This window comes from Podarcis pityusensis (genome assembly GCF_964106645.2).
Source record: "Podarcis pityusensis genome assembly, chromosome: 1".
NCBI classification, from domain to species: Eukaryota; Metazoa; Chordata; class Lepidosauria; order Squamata; family Lacertidae; genus Podarcis; species Podarcis pityusensis.
In genome coordinates this window covers 49,079,970-49,101,378 of record NC_138028.1, presented here as the reverse complement: position 1 = coordinate 49,101,378, position 21,409 = coordinate 49,079,970, and the positions used below count along the sequence as shown (strand labels likewise).

General features: G+C 38.3%; 1 protein-coding gene and 1 long non-coding RNA gene across 23 annotated transcripts in view; one reads left to right on the top strand and one right to left on the bottom strand.

The window, feature by feature from the left end:
• The window catches only part of GPHN (gephyrin), a 231,005-nt gene that overhangs the window by 125,442 nt on the left and 84,154 nt on the right, over window positions 1–21,409 (top strand). For 16 of the 22 annotated variants that reach the window (XM_081020624.1, XM_081020640.1, XM_081020625.1 and 13 more), the window contains 3 exons: window positions 5,988–6,054; window positions 16,209–16,481; window positions 18,261–18,368. In XM_081020624.1, the coding sequence (XP_080876750.1) occupies window positions 5,988–6,054; window positions 16,209–16,481; window positions 18,261–18,368 (448 nt within the window). The remainder of the gene's footprint in view (window positions 1–5,987; window positions 6,055–16,208; window positions 16,482–18,260; window positions 18,369–21,409) is intronic. The other 6 variants (XM_081020644.1, XM_081020627.1, XM_081020638.1 and 3 more) reach the window with 1 other exon arrangement.
• LOC308485675 lies at window positions 17,041–21,379 on the bottom strand. The gene is made up of 3 exons (XR_013990671.1): window positions 20,745–21,379; window positions 19,671–20,687; window positions 17,041–17,177 (listed from the first exon to the last, which is right to left on the bottom strand). It is a non-coding gene; the product is annotated as an uncharacterized lncRNA (long non-coding RNA).

Sequence of the window (21,409 nt, the reverse complement as noted above, 5' to 3'; positions counted from 1 at the left end):
TACAGCGGCCTGGTTCATAACACGTAATGGTGAGCTAGAGACTCAGCTAAGTTTTAGGTACTGAGTTTTTTAACTTATCTGCATCTGGTTATTATTATCTTTCTCCCTGTCCTGACCATCCCTCCGAGGTTATATTTATATTTATAATCTTTCAATTTGGCTGGTCTATTTACTTAACCGACCTGGAACAATCTAGCAGAGAAAAGGCTGCCGCCCATGGGACAGAGGGTCATTGATGAATGATAATCCAGCTTCTACCTAGGGTTTTAATTGGTCATATGATTATACGGTAACAATATTTGTAATGTATTTTTGTCGGTGTTTGTCCTTTGATGCTATGGCCTGTTGGCTACGCAAATAAAGTCCTTGTTGTTGTTGAGCTAGAGACTCTATGTACTGCTGTTAGTTATTGCCATGGTACTCACCACATATGTTCTTTTAACTGAACTAGAACCCTGTTCTTTGACTCAGTGTATGTCTTTGGAATGGTACAAGCTTTCTTCGACCCAAATAACTCTACCCCTTTCCCACTGTGATTGGGCTTTATTTTTTCCTTGCTGGCATCGGACAACAAACGTTTCCACGTGCACAAATGCTGTTCCTGATTGCGCCCCACCCTGCTGTTCTTCCTTCACTTTGCCAGCCTTCTCCTGGTTGCTCATTCCTGTCTCGCTTCCTTCTTGTCAACTCCTCATATCTGCCTTGCCTGTACAGGCTCTTTTCCAGGATCTAGACAAGCATTTGTCTCTGTTATTTAGAAAATGATTGTGTAGTCAATCTCCCTCACCCCCTCTTTTTTAAAAATTAATAATTTCCAACCTAGAAGTCACTCCATTTTAGGTATAAACCTGCGGTTCAGATTTCTGATACTTTGTTATTAGTGTTTCTCCAGCTTGGAATGCAACAGATTTCAGATCAGGAATGTCACTATATTCCCTCTTTATGTGACTATGCAGGGAGGGAGGAATCTTCTGGGGCACTGGGCAGAGTGTGGTTCCAGATATGTTAGTGCATGAGAGAATAGTGGCAGCCCAAAACATCTATATGTTATCCGTTTGTGCTATAGTAATGAGTATCATATTTCTGGAACACAAATGACTTCCCAGTCTCTCCCCACTAGCGTTCTCCTTATAGTTCTCCTTGGCCTTAGATGAACTATTCTTTAGTTCCAGATTGGCACAAATCACTACAGATCAATTTGAGTCCACCTGGACTGCTCTGGAATGATTTGTAGCTGCCTTGGCCTGATTTGGATTTGGCATAAATTGACTCTTGTTCCGAATATGGATAAATCAGTTGTGCAGCTCTACTAATTAGATCCAAATAATTAGCTTTTTGGTGAGCCAATTTGATACATGGATACAGCCTAGAAAATCTCAAATAATTTGACTTGTATTTTAGTCTGGACGGAGGGCCAGTCTACTTCTGCACCAACATAAGCAACAGGAGTACCAACAGGTGATGCAGTACTTCCTTTAGTAATGAATTTTGAACTTTCTCCAACTCCTGGACAGTGTTCAATGGAAGAATCAAAAAGATTTTAAGGGCTGGAGCAATCTGCTGTCCTCCCTTTGTATAAAAAGAATTCAAAATAGTTCCAACAAGATGTCTTACTTTAATTAGAGTAGCATCCTTATGGGCCATCAAAGAAGAATTAGCTGCAAAGTGAACCCCTAAATAACAAAATAATTTATCCAGTTATATGTGGGAGATTGTTTACTGAATGCAAGCACTTTAGTTTTAGAAAAAATATTAATATTAATATTAAGCTGTTCCTTCTGATAGAAATTGGGCAGCAGATCCATCTGCTTTTTCAGACTGCCCCATGCATAGAATGATGCTGACCTTTCTATTTCTTATGGCATCCAATTTCCCAAACAATTTACCCAGAACATTGACATAAAGGCTGAAAAGCAAAAGCACCAAAAATATTCCTCTTTAACTATGTCCATAGTTGGAATTGGGTCAGATAGAGGTCCACTCCTGCCTACTTTAATTTTAACAAATGTATCATGGCCCAGACTTTGAAGAAGCATCGGCAGCCTAGGGCAGCAACTTAGCCCACAGACTGCTTCTATCTAGCAACTCAAAAGCTGAGAATAGGTCAACAATGGATATTTTTAACCATTTCCCCAATAAGATAGAACAGAGTATGGCAACAATTAATAGTGGAATAAGAATTTCTAACCCCAGCTTTCTCTTCAGACAGAATACAGTTGCAGGAGATACACGCCTGCAACTTAAGCAGAAATAAGTTTTACAGGAAACAAGCAACAAACTGATTTTAAAAAAGGATAAACCACAGACAGTTCCAACCATAAAGGAATTAAGCCTGTCAAGCCAGTATCAATAAACAATTTATTGAGGATAGGATGCCACAGTTAGAATGCATATTAAACAGTTTGAGATGCATGTGATCTTCCCCTGAGGCCTTATTTGACCTAGTTGGAACATTCAGGGATTTGACCATACATGAAGTTGCTGGATCCCAGTTAGGGAAAACTCAATAATCCACCAAAGGGGAGGAGAAGCTGTTGAAGAGTTATATAGTTTTGTAAAATAATTAGTCTAATCATCAGTTGAAATCTAAGCTTTAGTAACCCCTCTTCACTTAGCCAGTCCACAAGGAACGATAGCCCAAAACTTATACTCATTATTTCTCAGACAGCCGAGTCTAAAACTTTCCACTGAGTTCTGTTATATTCTTGCTTTCTGCTTTTTTTTTTATGTATGAGGCATTTATAAAGTGATCTAAATTTGATGAGCTGTTCAGTGGCTACTTCCATTTTTAGTTTACAGTGTTGTCTGGAGAATTTAACCAGAGTCCTTTTAGCATTCTTGCAGTTCTTATCTGCAAGTGGACGGGCCAAAATTCTGATATGAGATATATGGTGTAATTAGAAAAGGTCTGTCTGCTGTCTGTTGGTAAATAATTAAAGAAGAGGCTTTCCACAAAAGACAATGAGGATGAAGTATTATTAATTGGTCAGATCTCATCAATTTAATCTGAGAGCCAGAGAGCCTCAGACTACTTCATTCTTCTGGTCCCCAAGACCCATTGACTCCAATTATGTCAGTAAGATAGCTGACCTCCAGCAATATTGAAATCTAAAATAAGCTCAAAAGGATAGTGATCACTTTCTATATGGATAGAGAAAAATTGGCAATAAAATTAATATATACTGGTTCCTTGCTGATTTGCTTATAGTATGCTGAGTGTTTGTTCTTATAAAATTAGGGGTATCAGAAATAGCAACTTAGGAGTCTGTGGTTGTCTATCATCTGTAAACAAACATACAGTTTTACTATAGATTATTATGTGTGTTTGTTGAAAATACTTGTGGATTCAGAGCAGGTTTTCTTAAAGAGAAATAATTGAGTTGTTATTTCTGTGAAACAGTTAGTTGTGGTTTGGCTTTTCCATGCAACAAGCTGTGCCATATTTTTATTTTGAATGAGTCACAATGTGTTGTTGTTTTTAACAGTTTTTGTGACTATTTGACATTATTTTTTTATTGCTAGCCCTTGATTATCTTGATTTAAAGCATATGGGGCCTCAAATGGTGCTTCCAGCGTACCTTTAAGGTTTCTTTGCTTTGCTTCCTGCACTGGTGATGTTTGCATGAAGAAAAACAGATATGTCTAGTTGAAGTAATGCCATACACAGAAGCAGTTTTCTGCACATGTGTTCCTAGCTGCATAAGAATCTGCATTTGCAAGCAAGAGCAGTATGTGCAGTTCTTGTCCTGGCTTAGCCCCAGAGGGCTTACATTCATCAGCTTATTGTTCATAGCACTGAACATCTGATCAGGATGAATGAACCAGGAAATGGATTCATTCCTGCCTTGAACCGATGATTAGACTGATGATGATATGACTGGAGCTAAGTGCCTGGAGCCTTGGCTGCTATGCATTCAGGTGAGTCAGGGTTATCGTGCTAAGAACTTCATTTGAAAAAATTTAGGACAACTCATCAGAAATATAGTAACTGGTAAAAATACTTCTTTAATGAAGAATGTGTGCTTCTACTTTACCTGTACCCCACAATTTTTCAATATTCACCACAAGGGCTATAATATCCAGAGAAAAAAATTGTAATGCAAAAGACAGGAAATCTATCAGAAAGCAGTCATCTGATCAACAAGATGTGAAACAAGGCTTAAAGAAAATTAGGGATACCATGAAGATAATGCATAAATTTTGCTTTTCGCATGATATGAAGGGAGGCTATCAAAATATAAGCCTTTCATTTCAGACTATGTATCTCAAGAGTTATCAGTAAAATTTACCATTCAAGCCTACTGATAGGAATTGTTATGTTGGAATTGTTAGGTAACCTTTCATAAGTAAAAAATTAGAAATATTATTATTTAAAATTAAATACCATTGCTCTGGATTTTGTGTATTTTATGCATTTTCATAAGCTTGCAATAGAGTTAAAGCAATTTAAAACTGTCATTTCTCTGTAAACAGAGTTTCTGTACATGTCTGAATTAATCAAAGACCTATATTAACACTTCATCTGTAGAATGTATTTTAGACCTTAATTAAATTATGTGTTTTATTTTACACCCTTTATATCATATAATGGGTCTAACTGTAGCAGGTATAGTCAGCTAGATAATACAGAATACAAAATTTATTTTTATGTTGGATTTTAATGGTTACTTCATGAAACCAGAGAATATAGAAGGGGAGAAAAAGCCATATAAAATTACGATATTCACATTTAAGTCAGTAAATTACTCTTTAGTCTTAGAATCTTGAAGGGTACCCTGGATCCTTAATCTTCCTTTCTGCTCCATGGCAAAATATGGCCCAGGACATAGCAACATTTTTTTTGAAAACTGATTTGGTTATTACTTTTTGCTATTTGTATCTCAGGTTGTTTACAATAAAAAAGCGAAGTCAAAAAGAAAAAAAAAACCTTTGAAACTCACAATTTAAAACAAGACACAGAGCAGAACAATGAAATACAACAAAATAATGAGCATAAAGCTCATTAAACCTGAGCAAACAAAAATGTTTTTAATAATAATAATTTTGTAATTTATATCCCGCCCATCTTGCTGGGTTTCCGCAGCCACTCTGGGTGGCTTACAACATATATAAAAACACAACAAAGCATCAAACATTAAAAACAAAATATCCTATACAAGCAACAAACAAACCAATAAATCAATAGAAACCAATAACAACAACAATAACAATAATGAACAGTTTACAGTTATACCCAAATTAAAATGGCGACTACCCCAACTAAACATTTCACCAACATCAACCCGACAAAAACAAAACTGAGGAACCAAAATTAGAACTGTTTAAAACATTTTAAAACATTTTAGCCAGTTGCCAAAATTCAAGAGTGCATGCATGAGAAAGTCATGTTTAATCCAGTGCTGAAAAGAAAGGAATATTTTCTTGTTTAGATTTCCTCCAAAATGTTGGAGAATTTCTGGCCAACCTAGAAAGTATTATTTGAAATCTTACTTCTCTTCTCTACCCATAAATAAAATGGTGAAGTATTCTATTTAACAGGTCGTGGACAATGTGCCTCACCTCACATGTCTTGAAAACATCATGGGAATGAAGTATTCCCTCTAACCCTAACATAGATTGTTTACTAGTTCAATCAATCAGTCAATCAATCAATCAGTCAATCAATCAATGAGGGCACTATTTTTGAAAGAGAAGCTGTGTAATAATTATGCTTTGCTACTGTTAAAAACGTTAAGAGTTGCTACTTTCGTTCCCACTTTTGGAAAGCTTTCATGCTCGTACCATGCTTAATGTGTTGATGGAACGCTTTAATCAAATATATTTAAATCAGATTGGTCCGTTGTATTGAATAGTCTGTTTCTACTGAGCACATCTTAAGACCTCCCCTGTCTTGACCATTGGTAGACAGTTATAGATAATAAAACTTTTTGGTCCAGTGTTGATGTTTCCCATGCATTGATATTCATCACAATTTCTTCTCTTTTCAGACCTGTATGCGGAATCAGAGGGAAAACTCTTATAATTAATCTTCCAGGTAGCAAGAAGGGGTCCCAGGTAAGCAGTATTCTGGGGGGGGTCATTAATATTCATGATGAATCTGGGGGAGGAGAATAATTTTGCCTTTTAAGTTATTTCTCCCATGAAATGTAAAAACCATGAAATTAACAATGAAACAATAAGGTGAACATTATTTTTAATGAACGTTAGTGTTCTATCTTGTGAAACCTACAATGCCATCATCCCAGTTATCAAAACAAAGGCTTTGAGTTGTTTGGTATCTGAAGGTCAACTGGTAATCATTCAGCCCAATCCTCAGAAATGAATGAGGGAGCGCTTCTGGGTGGGTATATGTGCATCATACCACTTATGTATGGAATATTGCTGAATTACGGCACATATCTGAAGTTACATTACCGAGTTGATTTAGAATGTGTTGGGGCAAATCTATACATTATGTGGCATCATTGTTCAGTGATACATGATTGCTTTTTGAAACCAAAATGGCAGCTGTGGGTGTTAGTTCACATAAGCTCTTTTCTCTTATATGCTCACATACCTGGTTAGATATAACACTTGTTGGTTTGTCAAAATAGTTTGCCATGTTGTCCAAATGGGCAAAGAGTGGTAGAGTAGATAAAAATCAATGATATAATAATCATAATAACAACAACTGCAGTAACAAATAGTATTATTTGTCATTATTTTATTTTTAATCTGGAAACTGAATCAGTACCACTGCTTTAAGTTAAAGGAGGTTTATCTTTTGAAATAAAGAACCAATTTTATAATTTCTTAGCTATGAATAGTTTCCTACAAAATACAGACATTTCCTTTTCACCCAATAAAGAGAAACCTCTCTGGTCTGCCCAGTAAACTATCAGGCTATGCTTTGACCTTTCAGTTATGGGTATTTCAGTTTCACTTTCTACTTTGTTTTTGTGAGGGTGAGATTGTGCAAAGTCAGAGTGACATAGAAAAGAGTAACTCTGGAAAGAAAAAACGACAAAATTTTCCAATGTGCAGATTTCTGTATTATCTTTGGGAATATTTTATAGGTTAAAAAGGGAACAGTGCACATTGTATGTAGTGCAAGAAAGGATATGCAAGATTTATTTGCAAAAATGAAGCCCTACAAATGATAATATATTTAGTGATAAAATAACATGATTTTGGTGATCAGATTTGCACCATTATTTAAGAAATATTTGAATTAAGTTTGCTTAACTTGATTTAAATCAGTTATATAAAAAGCAGATTTTCTTCTTACTGATATAAATCTTTGCGTTAAAATGCCTTGAATTAAAACAATGCAAATCAGTTTGAAACTGGTTTGCAACCCTTGTTTCAAGGAACTACTTAAACCACAGTTTATATGTCGGCAAGTGTTCTGTTCAGCTGAAAATGTAAGAGGAGGAGGGAGCATATATTCATGGTGCAGCAAACTCCCTCAATAAATTTTGAAGCAAGGTAACATGAACTGGTTTAGGGTGCTTTAAAACTTTGAGTCTTCCTGTCAGTAACACTTGAGAGATCTGAGATTCTTTTATGTGGTAGCTTTCACTAATATCCAGCAGTAAGGACTCTTAATAATGTGAGATGAAAAACCTGTGACCCCCTTATACCTCAACCAGAGTAAATATGACCCACACTGGAAACAAAACAAAATTTTCTGTGTGAACAATTGTTTGTCACTTTTATGCCACCATATCATTGAGTCTATAAACACCTGAGAAGTTATAAGATATTAGGATAGTGATTAGATAATTGTTTAGCTTTTAAAAAATTGTATATACCTATAGTAGAAATCAATTGCTATAATACTTGGAATTAGAAAATAATATTTATTTATTTCACTGTCAGAAAAATATGTGGCAATCTCCCTAAATCAAGTTGGCTACATTTAAGAAAATTACTTTTTTATCTGTTGCCCTTGTTCTAAACCATTGGTGGTATGAAGTATTTATTTTTCACAAGCTACTATAATAAGATATGTGAGCTTGAGTAGAGAAAATACAATAGAAGAGCAAGAAACATTCAATGAAGTAAACTGAATAGAAAATTTATCAAATTGTAACCAGTATATGTTAAAAGTTTTGGCCACAGTTTCACTCAGAAGGGAAGTAGAAGTATTGTAAAGATGTTGTACAGTTTAATGCCTCTCTTTTTGATTTTGTATGTAATGCATATGTAATATACAAATGTACCTATTTGTTGGCAAATGTGTTCAGTAACTGGAAGCCCCTTTAGATTTTGCCAGTTTTATAATGAAACCGATCCTTTCATTGAATGGAGCCTGGCAATTCAGTGGTAGGGTCATCTTGTGCAGCAAAATGAAAGCTAGTTATGTCTTCCAGAGATCTTTCAACAGCATAAATTGTTTCCTTTTGATTAGTTTATCCATCTTCACTCACGCTGAGGGGAGGTAGAGGACAGCATTCTCTCTCCCTGAAATGTCTGTAAACATTTCCTCTTTGGAAATCATATTATGACTCTTTACTTCAACTTACACTCTGAGTTATTATTTGTATATAATTAATTAGATGAGTTTATAGTATTGCTGTGGATGACTATCTAGAATTTTTACCTCAGTAAATGATATCACTCATTTGGTTGACCACAGACCCCTCATTATTATTTGTTCAGAGTGCAAGTTGCCATATCAGATTTTTCAGCATTCTTCTATGTCTTGAAGTGACAGCACTTCTAATTTATAGACAGCTTTGTGGGAGGGATGTGTGATGGAATATATATATATATGTAGCCAGCCAAACTGCATGGAGTACCTCTTCCATTGGGAAGCTCATTTCATTATTATTATTTTTACCACCTTCCTACGTTGCTGTACACAAGGCAGAAATGCGAAAATATACAACAAACGCTGTACATCCTATAACAATCCTATCAAATGCAAATAAGTCATAATGAAAAATATGACTATAAACTCCTCAGAAACCCATTTCATTTTTATCCATATCAGTTGTGAGTCCAGAATGAAAGGGAAATGTGCATGGATTCCACGAGAAGACCTCAGTGCCAAAAACTCTAAGGCCATGTTGAAAGATCCCTCCCTCCACTCTAAATGGATTAGTACATAAGAAGGCAAAGTTTCAGAGGCAAAGTTTATTTAGAACCATTGCAGAAGGAATCTAAAAAGATGAGAGAGCAACAAAAAACAAAAGGCCAGTTCCTACAAGTAATGAGAAATTAGTGCTGGAGCAATGAAGGAAATATTGCCACTTTCTAGAAAACAGACACTTTACTGGAGGGAAGCAGGCACATCAGACATTGAGGTTATACCATTGGTATGAAGAGGAGAGTTAGAGGGTGGGGGTGCTTTCCTAGTGAAGAAGTTCATGATCCATTATAAATAGTTCATCTGTTTACCAGAAAATAACATAATTGGTCCTATTATTCTGATAAGTGGCATTGTTGCAAACGCTGCAGGTTGCGTGTTTTCAGGTTGCGGACCGCGCCGAACCCATAAGTACCGAAACGGGTTACTTCCAGGTCTCGGCGCTCGTGCATGCGCAGAAGCACAAAATGGCGTCATGCGCAGAAGCGCTGAATCGCATCACGCACGTGCGCAGACGCGGCGCTGCGGGTTGCGAACGTGCCTCCCGCACAGATCACGTTCACAACCCAAGGTAGATGTTTAATTGTTAGAGTGATAACTCTGGTCACAGTCATGTGGATACTTTTCTTCCACCCACTAACTCATAACAATATCACAACTTATATAACTTACCCTTTTTCAGATAGGAGTTTGTATATATTGGTGTCTTTCCATTGATGGAAGGCCTCCAGTTGAGCCTTCTATCAGCAAAACTTGGTTCAAGGCAATCTTCAGCAATTCCGTTTGCAGACTCCAACATCACCTCCTATACTGTTTTAGAGCAGTTTTTCGGGTGTGTGGGTATGTGCCAAAGATCAATTTGATCCCTGTTGAACTAATAGAAGGCTCTCCTAAAACAAGTAGCTTTACTGTCAATGGAGTTCTCATATGGTTCTTTAGAGTGTTTAAATTTCTTTTTGCTTTCTAAAATCTCTATATCTTTTGTAATTTTAAGCATTTCTTTTTTGATATAGGAAGGCAGTTGTGATATAAAATGACCTCTAGCGACAATTTTACTTGTTTCCCAGATTATTGCTTTTGATAATGCTACATTATGTAACCTACAGAAAGTGTTTTCAGTTATTCACATTTTCCTTTCACATCCGGTTCTATTAATATCCAATAGAGGTGTCTCTGTTATATCACAATACCCAGTCTCTCCATCTGAGGGTTTAGAGCAGGCTTCCTCAAACTTGGCCCTCCAGATGTTTTTTGGCCTACAACTCCCATAATCCCTAGCTAGCAGGACCAGTGGTCAGGGATGATGGGAACTGTAGTTTAGAGATCGTATCTCTTCTTCAGAAGCCTATCTTCAGTAGAGATTCTTTTATAAGTGTGGAGAAACACTATTAATATATTATGTGATGGAAAATATTCCAACAGTAGCTTCTTTAAGAAATTTTAATTAAAATGGATTTTAATTTGCTAGACCTGAAGTGAATTGTTGGCTCTTTCAGTCGTAAGAGTTCAATTAGGCCTAGAGGGTTAGATCAAGTCTACACACTGGCAATTTGTCTTTAAAAACAAAACAAAACTGCATCCAACAGCTCAGGTGAATGACTAATGTAGCATGTAGTTAGATGTTAAGACTTAGAGGTTTGGTTCCCTTATACCCACTAGAAAAACTCGGGTACCTCAAGGGAATTTTCCCCTTGTTCATTTGAAGTTGGTGTTAAAATTCTTTGAACTAATAGCCATATGGTCTCCAGGCCTTTTTACAGCAAAGGCTTGCATTTATTCTAAATTATGTACAAATATTATCTGACTAGTAAATTTAAAAATAAATACATAAATTATAATTTCAGTATATGCAGGTCAGATGAGTTTGAATACATTTTGCTTTATGTTTTGTATTGTTCTTTATCTAACTTACCAAGGGATAGATCTCTGTCTTCTTCTCATAATTTTATGGAAGGTCAATAAAATTAATTTAAAGTTATATGATTGCTGACTGTAAACAGATTTGTTAACTATAGTGTAGCTTTATAAGTGCCAGCTGTAAGAAAGTAAAGTGTAAGAAAGTAAAGTTTTTTTACCTAAAGCAGCGTTGACTGGCAACAGGATTTTTGATTTAGAAGATTAGGGGAACATTACAAGTTTAAGTTTTTACAGTTTGCACCTTTGAAAATGTATAAGCTAACCTCCTCCTGTATTAATTTTTTGTTGAAATATATTTTGTCTTGTGATGTATATTGTAATGGCTATTTGGTATAAACAATAAAAATCTGACATGTTGATTACTTGCAGTTTATGCTTTGAGATGTATAATATCTTAAGTTTCATTTTTCATTCTTATTAGGTAAATACTCTAAAGCAAGTTTCTCATTTTCATTTCACTAAATATATTATGTTGGGCTTTTATTTTTTTCTGATCTTCAGGATGATAATGGGTGAGTGTGCTACACCTTGAGTGTCAGGCAAGCTGTTGCTGAAGATTTCATAGAGTTAATAAACATTTTGGAGAGAGGAATAAAGTTTCTGCCTAATCTTGTTTCCAGATGGATTGTTTTAGTTATTAAAACTATATTACAATTTAGTCCAAGTATAGGGTCTCTTAGGAGTTCACATTCACACTACAAAAATGCAGACCTCAAGGACTGCATTTCTGAAAGTGATTGGTGCTTTATAAATGTTTCAATGTGATCTACACCTATCTCTATAAAGCATTTAAGTCAGTGAGTTGCATGAAGGATACAACTTCAAGGAAACAACTTTTAAAGTCTAACTTTTTTATGGGAAGTCTGCATCTTCCACCTGGCATGTCAGCTCACTATTTTTTCCATTTTTGAGATTTTGAACCGCAAAAAAGAAAACAGTTATGCTTGACCGAAACTGATATCCTTCAAATGTTTCTGTACACAATGATATGATCACCCCATCTTGTTCCCACAAGCTCTTCACATGGCCATCTCCAACTCCTCAAAAGTTTCCATCAACAATGTCTCCAGAAAATTTTACACATCACTTGGGAAGACAGGAGAACTAATGTCAGTGTACTGGAAGAAGCAAAGATCATCAGTGTCAAAGCAATGATTCTTTAACATCAACTTTGTTGGACTGGTCATGTTGTTTGGATGCCTGGTTATCGTTTTCCAAAGCAACTACTCTATTCCCAACTTAAGAATGGAAAGTGAAATACTGGGGGACAACGAAAGATGTATAAAGACGCTCTCAAGGCAAATCTTCAAAAATGTTGTATAAGCACTGATAACTGGGAAACACTGGCCTGCAAGCACTCCAATTGGAGAACAGCCTTTACCAAAGGTGTCATGGACTTTGAAGAAGCCCAAACTCAGGGTGAAAAGGAGAAACAAGCTAAGAGGAAGGTAAAGGTAAAGGGACCCCCTGAACCATTAGGTCCAGTCGCGGACGACTCTGGGGTTGCAACGCTCAACTCACTTTATTGGCCAAGGGAGCTGGCGTTCAGCTTCTGGGTCATGTGGCCAGCATGACTAAGCCGCTTCTGCAGAACCAGAGCAGCACATGGAAACGCCGTTTACCTTCCCGCTGGAGCAGTACCTATTTATCTACTCGCACTTTGATGTGCTTTCGAACTGCTAGGTTGGCAGCAGCAGGGACCAAGCAACGGGAGCTCACCCCGTCGCAGGGATTCGAACCGCCAACTTTCTGATCGGCAAGCCCTAGGCTCTGTGGTTTAACCCACAGCGCCACCTGCATCCAAGAGGAAGGTACATTTGGCAAATCCTCACCATGATCAACTCCCGCCTGGAAACCAATGTCCACACTGTGGAAGGACGTGGGGCTCTAGAAATGGCCTCCACAGTCACTTACGGACTCACTGTTAAGACCATGTTCATGTAAGACAATCTTACTCGGCCAAAGAAGAAAAAGAAGAAATCTGTACCTAAATAGAACAAAACCTTGGAAAACTAAGGCTCAGAAAAATAAAGTTAAACGGAAGTTCCTAAGTTATATACATAACTTGAGGGGCAGGCAAACACCTTTCTGCTTGGTTCTCCTTCTCTTTTAGCAGTTTCAAAGCAGTGTTGTAGAGAACTCTAGAGCTCTGGAAAATTTTCTTCAATTTTCCTTTTTGTGTTTTGTTATTTTCAAGTCACCATCTCACCTTTCTTCAGACAAATTCACTAGTAAGTAAGCTTCATGGTTGAGTGGAAAGAGAGTACTTATTAATATTTGTTTTTCTAAGTTAGAACCATGGTTGTTAAGAAGCCACAAAGATGACTGGAACATGGATTACTGGAACATAGGAAGCTGCCTTATACTGAAACCCACCCATTGGTCTACATGGTTCAGTATCATCCACAGTGACTGGCAGTGGCTCTCCAGGATCTCAGGCAGGGTTATCTCCCACCCATATTTGGAGATGCCGGGGATTGAAACTTAACTTGGACATTCTGTATGCAAGACAGAATCTCTACCACTGATTTGGGACCCTTCCATTCTCTTTGGTATCATCCTCATCCAACCCAGGAGATGATGTGAAAGCACCCTTGGCTTCAGTCTCAATTACTTTAGCATATCAACCCCTTCCTCGGGTTGTAGAACCCTGTCTTATAAGGCAACTGCTTCTTCTGCTTTCCACAGGTCCAATGTCCAAGATAGTTCAGATGAAGGTTTCCTTTCAGAACTTAACTTACTCACCTTTTCTCTAAATTAAAAACCCCCAAATGTTGTAACCTTTCCTCCATCAGCTTTATCATTTTGTTTGCCCTTTTCTGAACTTTTCCAACAGTAGAATAACCTGGAATAGAAACTACCAAGACGCATAGAAAATAAGCATAATAAGTACAATAAGTTGAGTATTACCAAGCCAGAGTCTAAACACTTTCATACTGACAATCAAATATCATCTATTCATTCCTTTAAATTGGGGCTGATAATTTTATTCTTATGTGGTCTACCAATGAGTGTTAAGTTTCAAAAGGAAGATTATACAAATGACTTGAATCAGAGTATTGGAAGGACTGCTTTAAGTATGCAATTGCCATCAGAGGCCTTTTTCTAGGCTTCTCCTGGGAGGTTGTCTGGAATTGTTTTTTCTGCTACCATCTCCTGCTATTTACTCCTGTTGCTTTATCTGATGTTTTGTTGCCAGTTTTAGTGCCACAGTTGTACAAGTCCCAGGTTCAGTCTCCTCCATCTTCAGTTCTTGTTTTTCTTTAAGGATGCCAGGTAGTACAGTGGTGCCCCGCAAGACGAATGCCTCGCAAGACGAAAAACTCGCTAGACGAAAGGGTTTTGCATTTTTTGAGTCGTTCCGCAAGATGAATTTCCCTATGGGCTTGCTTCGCAAGACGAAACGTCTTGCGAGTTCTTGCGAGTTTGTTTCCTTTTTCTTAAAGCCGCTAAGCCGTTAATAGCCGCTAAGCCGCTAATAGCCGTGCTTCGCAAGACGAAAAAACCGCAAGACGAAGAGACTCGCGGAACGGATTAATTTCGTCTTGCGAGGCACCACTGTACTGTTGAGCTTGCTGAACCATTGGTCTGACGTGGTATAAGTCAACATCATATGTTCTGTCTTAGAAGGATAAAAACAAGCACCAAGCAATAACAGTCATCCAAATGATTGTCATTGCCAGTGGTTAAGTCAGAATAATACTATCAGTGGGATCAAAAGAGAAACATATGTTATGTGGTTGATGAAAGCAGACTTCCTCAGCCCATTCTCCTACCAGCATCTCCCAAAAAGGGTGCTGAGGATTAGGGACCACTGCTGAATGGAGTGGTTTTGACCAGGGGAACTGAAGGGGAAATCAGGCAGAAGTACCTTCCACCAGCAGGAACTCCACTCATGAAAGCTGCCTCTGCCTGATTGCCAGAGTTCCCTTATACTGTACTGCAGCGCATTAAGGAGAGTCCCTAAACCATTAGGAAGCCTTGGAGGAAGTAGCAGCTGAAGGAGAAGAGGCAGGGAAGTCTGATTTAACTGCCCCATTGAGTCCTTTTTTATCTCTGAATCCAGTTCTATTTATTCTGAAAGTCTTCTAGTGTGATCTTAAGATATATAAGAACATTCCTTTATCCAGTTTGGTATATGTATGGACAAAAATTGGACTACAGTGGTACCTCGCAAGACGAATGCCTCGCAAGACAAAAAACTCGCTAGACGAAAGGGTTTTTTGTTTTTTGAGCTGCTTCGCAAGACGATTTTCCCTATGGGCTTGCTTCGCAAGACGGAAACATCTTGCAAGTTTGTTTCCTTTTTCTTAACACCGTTAATACAGTTGCGACTTGACTTCGAGGAGCAACTCATAGAACGCGGTGTGGTAGCATTTTTTGAGGTTTTTAAAGACTTCGGTGATTTTTGAAGCTTTTCCAAAACTTTCCCGACACCGTGCTTCGCAAGACGAAAAAAATCGCAAGAGGACAAAACTCGCGGAACGAATTAATTTCGTCTTGCGAGGCACCACTGTATGTCTACTAGTGCAAAGAAAGTTGGATTTGGACTGAGTCCAAGTCCTGCCTGATGGGATTGAGGGCATGCCTTTGAGCAAATCATACCTTCTCAGCCACTGTTTGCTTTGTATTAAATAAGAAAATATGTGCTTTACCCCACATGAATGTTGTTATGTGGGCAAAACCAAGAAAAAATGCTAGGTATGTAAAGACTGAATTGTGAGAAGGTACATTAAATGTTAAAATCAAAAGGACACCTCTAGAAAATGTATAATGAATCACAGAAGAAAGATGATAGTGTTGTTGCTAGATTCAGTACTAAGTGCTATTTATTTAAATATTGTTGAAATAATTCAACACTTTGTTTCATGAAAAAACCCCAACCCTACCACTTTTTGAAATAGTGTTGTATAAAATTTATATTTCTAGAATTTCTTCAGCCACAGAATTATAATTTTCTACAGCCCATTAGGACAAAAGGAAATGAAAAGCCTAGAGAGTTTAACTGTGACATACACATTATAAAGTAAAACCAAAAATTAAGATGTCTGCAGCTTTAGTGAATTTGAATATCAAATCAATATAATATCAAATCAATAACGTGCCCCTAAAAACAACATACATATCAGATCACTAGTCAACTTTAATATTAGAACTGCTCAATAGCTATTATCATTTATAGGTAAGTGTTCATTGTCATTTTTCTCATTGTGCACAGGAATGCTTTCAGTTTATACTGCCAGCCCTACCTCATGCCATTGACCTTTTGCGGGATGCCATTGTAAAAGTAAAAGAGGTGCATGATGAACTTGAAGATCTACCTTCACCACCACCACCTCTTTCTCCACCTCCAACCATCAGCCCACACAAGCAGACAGAAGACAAAGGTGTACAGTGTGAGGAAGAGGAGGAAGAGAAAAAAGATAGTGGAGTTGCTTCAACAGAGGATAGTTCCTCCTCACATATAACTGCTGCAGCCATTGCAGCTAAGGTGAGTTAAGGTTCTGTGCAAAGCGGCACACTGGTTTCTATCTCAGGTACTTTCCCTGAACAGCTAGTTACTTTTCAGGAATGCGTTTTATTTGTGTCAGTAGAGTTACAGACATAAGAGGTCTTTCCATTTTAATCACATAATTTTAAGTTTTCTCTGTATAGCATTTTCCTCCCCCCCCCCCCATTACATGAAGTACAGTGGCATAGATCTCACAATAACATAGCACAAGAGGAAAGCATTTATGCTTAAACAAAGAAGGGTCACCCATTTCTGTTAGTTTTCGTCTCTGACTGCACCATCCATGCAACATTGAATGCTATGCCAGGGCTCCCTCCATTGTCAGAAGCAGTGGGTTCAAGATGCTTCAGTGAAGGAAGCATGAGCACTTTTTGCTCTTAGAAGCCATTGGTCTTTAATTCAAAACCATGAGCCATGGTAGGTGAAAGAACCTAGTAATAACTTGAGAAATGTCATTTTCTGATATGAAAATGAAGCCCTTGTAGAATCACTATGTGTGTGCGCACACACACACGCGCGCGCGCGCACACACACACGCGCAGAGCACCTGTTTATCAAGAAACCTGGAGACTGGATTGCGTGATGGGGCTCTCTATGTGCATCTGCAGCAGTCCACCTTGGTGCTCTTCCACGTCTCTGGATTCAGATGGGCCTTAAGAAGTTCAGGCCAAGCTTCTGAATATCAAGATTCACTTTTAAAAAATCAATGGAAGCTAAATAGGCACAAATGTTATATCTATCTGTCTCTGTGAATAATTTGTTTTTGCTAGATTAAACATGCTTATTCAATTAGGATATCAGTAATAGATAGCCTGACTCAAGCTTAAGAGAGATTCAAGTCCTAGCAAGGTAGAGTTGAAACCTGGAATGGAGGTCCAGACGTCTGCATCATGTCTTATACATTGCCTGAAACCCCTCATTTTATGAATTGAGCCCTGAATATCAGCATTCTTGTAGTTCAGGGATCATGTCTTCAAATGATCTCAATACAATATTTCCCCCCATGTATAAAGCTGTTTTCTTTAAATGTGTATATCAGATTGTGCAAGCATGATGCAGATAGTCATTTGTGACCAGTGGAAGCTGAATTTTAAACAATAGTTCATAATATTACATGGAATTGTGCCCTCACCACCCCAGTCACAGTGATCTGGATGGTTCTTGTCCACCCACAGTCTTGGGTGAGGAAAGTCCTGATGCAGCAACTGTTAGGCAGTGCACACAGCTCTTTTAAAAGCAGCACAAGTAAAGGGCATTGCACATTGCAACCTTGTTACCACAGCGATGGGGAAGCAAATGTGCTCACTGAAAGTCCTGGGCACCCCACAAGAACTTAGGAGCCTCTTGTGAGCCTGTGTTGCTTTCAGCATTTCATGTTGCAGATTGGCATGGGATGCCAAGGAAGAGGTGACTAAGCAAGTGATGGAGGAATCGGGTGCTCTTCAATCTGCTTCCTTCCATAGCTGTTGCCAATTGGGCAGCAGAATAAGACTGTTGCCAATTGGGCAACCAACCCAGGCATTGGATATTGGGCAACATCCTACACCCTTGGTGTGCCCTCCTCCAAGGTACTGTGGTTATGTTATCCATTTGCTCTTTTAAAAGCAGAAAAATACCTGAGATCTAAACTAGTTGTGCTCATTAAGCAACTTGTATTCAGGTATTCCATGTTTTCATCCTTGTTCCTCTATGTCACTGCTTGTTTAGTTTCATGTTTTGCTGTCACTGTATTCATAGTTATTATGTATTGTACATTAGAAGCATCCATCCTACACCAGTTCTGCTGTTATCATGGCAAAAGGTGAACATCCCATTCCTGGTCTCATCTGTTATTCCCATCACGCATCAGGCAGTGCAGGAAAACCGGTAAGACACACCTACCAGAGGGTTTTGCATGAATATCTGCAGACATTCTGCCTGCCTCCTCCACTCTGTATAAGGAGGAGACACAGCTGTTCGTTTATTCCCACTATCATAGTGTTGTGTTCTGAGCAAACATGAACTAAATTGTTATTCAGTACACTCTTATCAAGTATATAGAGTTTAAGATCATTTATTTTAGATGTGAAGCATTAATTGTAAGATATTGGTTGCTCCCAGATAGAAGCTTTTTGGTTTGGTTTAAAGACATTCTGGCAATTTGATCAGCAATGAAAACTGCCTCAGACATTTTTTACTTTCTGTATTATGGTATTTCTGTTACTGCAACGCTCAAAGGTTCCTTCAATTCTATAGAGCATTGGTGGCTGCATCTGGGCTTCAAATTGCTTGGCCTTGGATGACAGCCAGATATTTCTGGTATCCATCACTAACACTTTTCTACCACTTATTCATCCTAATCCTAATCCAGTTCTTGTTGTTGGCTTTGCTTGACTCAGAAAGTGAAAACTGAACAGATAGCATCTAAATTGTCTTTTGTATGTGTGTCAGTTCCCCCTCCTAAGTAAGCAGTACATTGTGGTTTAAAGAGAATATTAATATAGCCAGTTAGTCAGCCATCAAATCATTTTGTCACAGCAAATAATTGCTCCCTCAGCATACAATTGGATTCTGGACAATAACCTCCTTCAGACTCTGAAAAACGGTATTTGACTGGCTGTGTTAGAAAGCTGAGGTAAAGAATCTATAATTGAACTTAAAACACCATTGTTTGTGTCCTACAAACTGTGTCAACAAAAATGAATGTCCTCATCTCTGTTGCCCCTATGTGCATAGAAATGTAGAAGACATGGGAGAAGGAACAGCAGAGTGGGGATCTCCTTCCCTTTGATCTTCACCTTCCCACTTACAACATAACTGTTGCATTTTAAAACTATAGTTAGCCACTTTGAGGACTCTGGTTGAAAAGTGGAATATAAACCTACAAAATAAATAAACCCTCAGAGGGGCAGAGGGAAGGACACAGATCTCTTTCACTTCCTGCTCATTGGCAAGATATTGATGGAGGGAGTGGAGAAACAGGAGAAGGAAGGAGACTCTCCATCTCCCAGTTTTAACTCCCAGAGGCCTCTGTGTACAAGTACAGAGTCTCCCTTCTTCAGCCTCTCCCAAGGAAATATTTCCTCGCAGTGGATATGCAGCAATCATTTTGCTGCACTTTCTGCAAGGATAAAGTTAGCTGGAATGATTACCATGGTAACGACAAATGTGATTATCCTTTTCTTTTACCTGCATGCTCACTCAGCCAACAAAACAAATCAAGTGCAGGTCCCTTTTGCTTCTTTTTTCCTGTGGAGACAGAGCTAATTAATTCCCTTTCAGTTAAGTAAAGATTGCTGCTCTAATCCCAGTTTTTCTATAACTCAACACTTCAGAAATATTACTACTCTCCAAAAAATATTATGCAAGTAGCCATTTGTAGCAATTAAATTAACTTTTGTGTTTGCCGTTAAGCAAGTTGCAGGATGCAACAAGCAACAATGTACTCAGTTGTTTTCGTCTTCCTCGCATCTCTCCTCCTCCCTATCTAATTTTCACGTACCCAGAGACAGACTTAGGGTGGCACAAATGGTGCAGTCTCATTGGGCATCACTCCAGGAGGCACCAAAACAATACTGTAGAATGGAGCATGAGAGGTGGGGGGTGATGCCCATCTGAATTTTAGCGTTGCATAGGGCACCACTGATATTTGAGTGCTTAAAGACCACCACTGACCTACTCTTCCTTCCCCTTCTCTCCTGATCCTTGACCCCTCCTCCTTCCCATCACTCTTTGCCCTACCATTCCTGCCCTCCCCGTCTTGGTCTCTTTTCCCTTCTCGCCTCCCTCTCTTCCCTGCCTACTCTCCCACCCTCTGCTTTCTCCTTCCTTTTTTTCCTTCATGCTTGCACCACCCCCACCCCCAGACACACACCATTGTGCTTGCGCAAAGAAAAAGGAAGCAAACAGGTGGAATGGGTATCCTCCAGATAGAGATGTGGAAAAATCAGTTGTTTTATTTTCAGGGTATGTGCTTTCTTCCCCAGACTCAGGTGAGATGAAAGAGAGGGGACTCACAGCCCCTGGAGTTGTGTCTCTACAACAGAACAGGAATGAATTGGGCTCTCTGAGGTCAAACTGCATATCCAGTGGCTGCTTTGGGGGGGAGTGAGGTGGGGTGATGACAATTTACTGTGCTTAGCCAGTCTTAACACCTGAAGCAGCGACCAGGTCTTTGTTCTCAGCTGAGACGAAGCAGAAGTTGGTCTTCTTGCTTCTCTTCAGTCATGAAATATTTGTGTCCAGTAAGTAGCCCACTTCCACCCCCAGTTTTGTATCCTCTGCATCCATATGCAGACAGTTACAGATAGAGGGAAAGGACTTTCATACTGACACAGAACCTTCCCAGGAAATATATGTTTGATTGTAGATTTAAAGATGACTTCATTTTATCAGAACTCCCTTTATTTAGCTAATGCATTTCTATGAATCATTTCTACTAAACTTTCCTGAACTACTGGTGTTAAAAAGCCATACTCAAGAGTATTTCTTATGCTGGATATCGCCCTCTGTTCCTAAAAAGGCTACCAAAGTAATTTCATTCTCGTGAACTACATTTTTTAATTATATAAAAAGCATTATAACATGAAAGCTATTGAGCAACATCAGCCAATTTTTGCAATATTAACAACCTCTTGTGCCATCTGGTCTTAAATTCCATACTTCTTTAAACTTTTGTCATAAACCTAGTTTATTTTTAAATAAGTGAAATTCTTCATGGTTTACTGTTGTTTTAAAGAAGATCATTAAGTAGAAATGCTAAACTGATTTGTAGCAAGAAACTCCCCCAAAAAGTTCTATAGTACCATAGAGATTGTTATGGTCTAATTATGTAAAATGTGCCAGTTTCTCAGATTTAGAAGACATGAGGAAAGAATCAGTATGACCTCGGTCCACTCAATTCAGCAGTTAAGTATATACTGTATGTG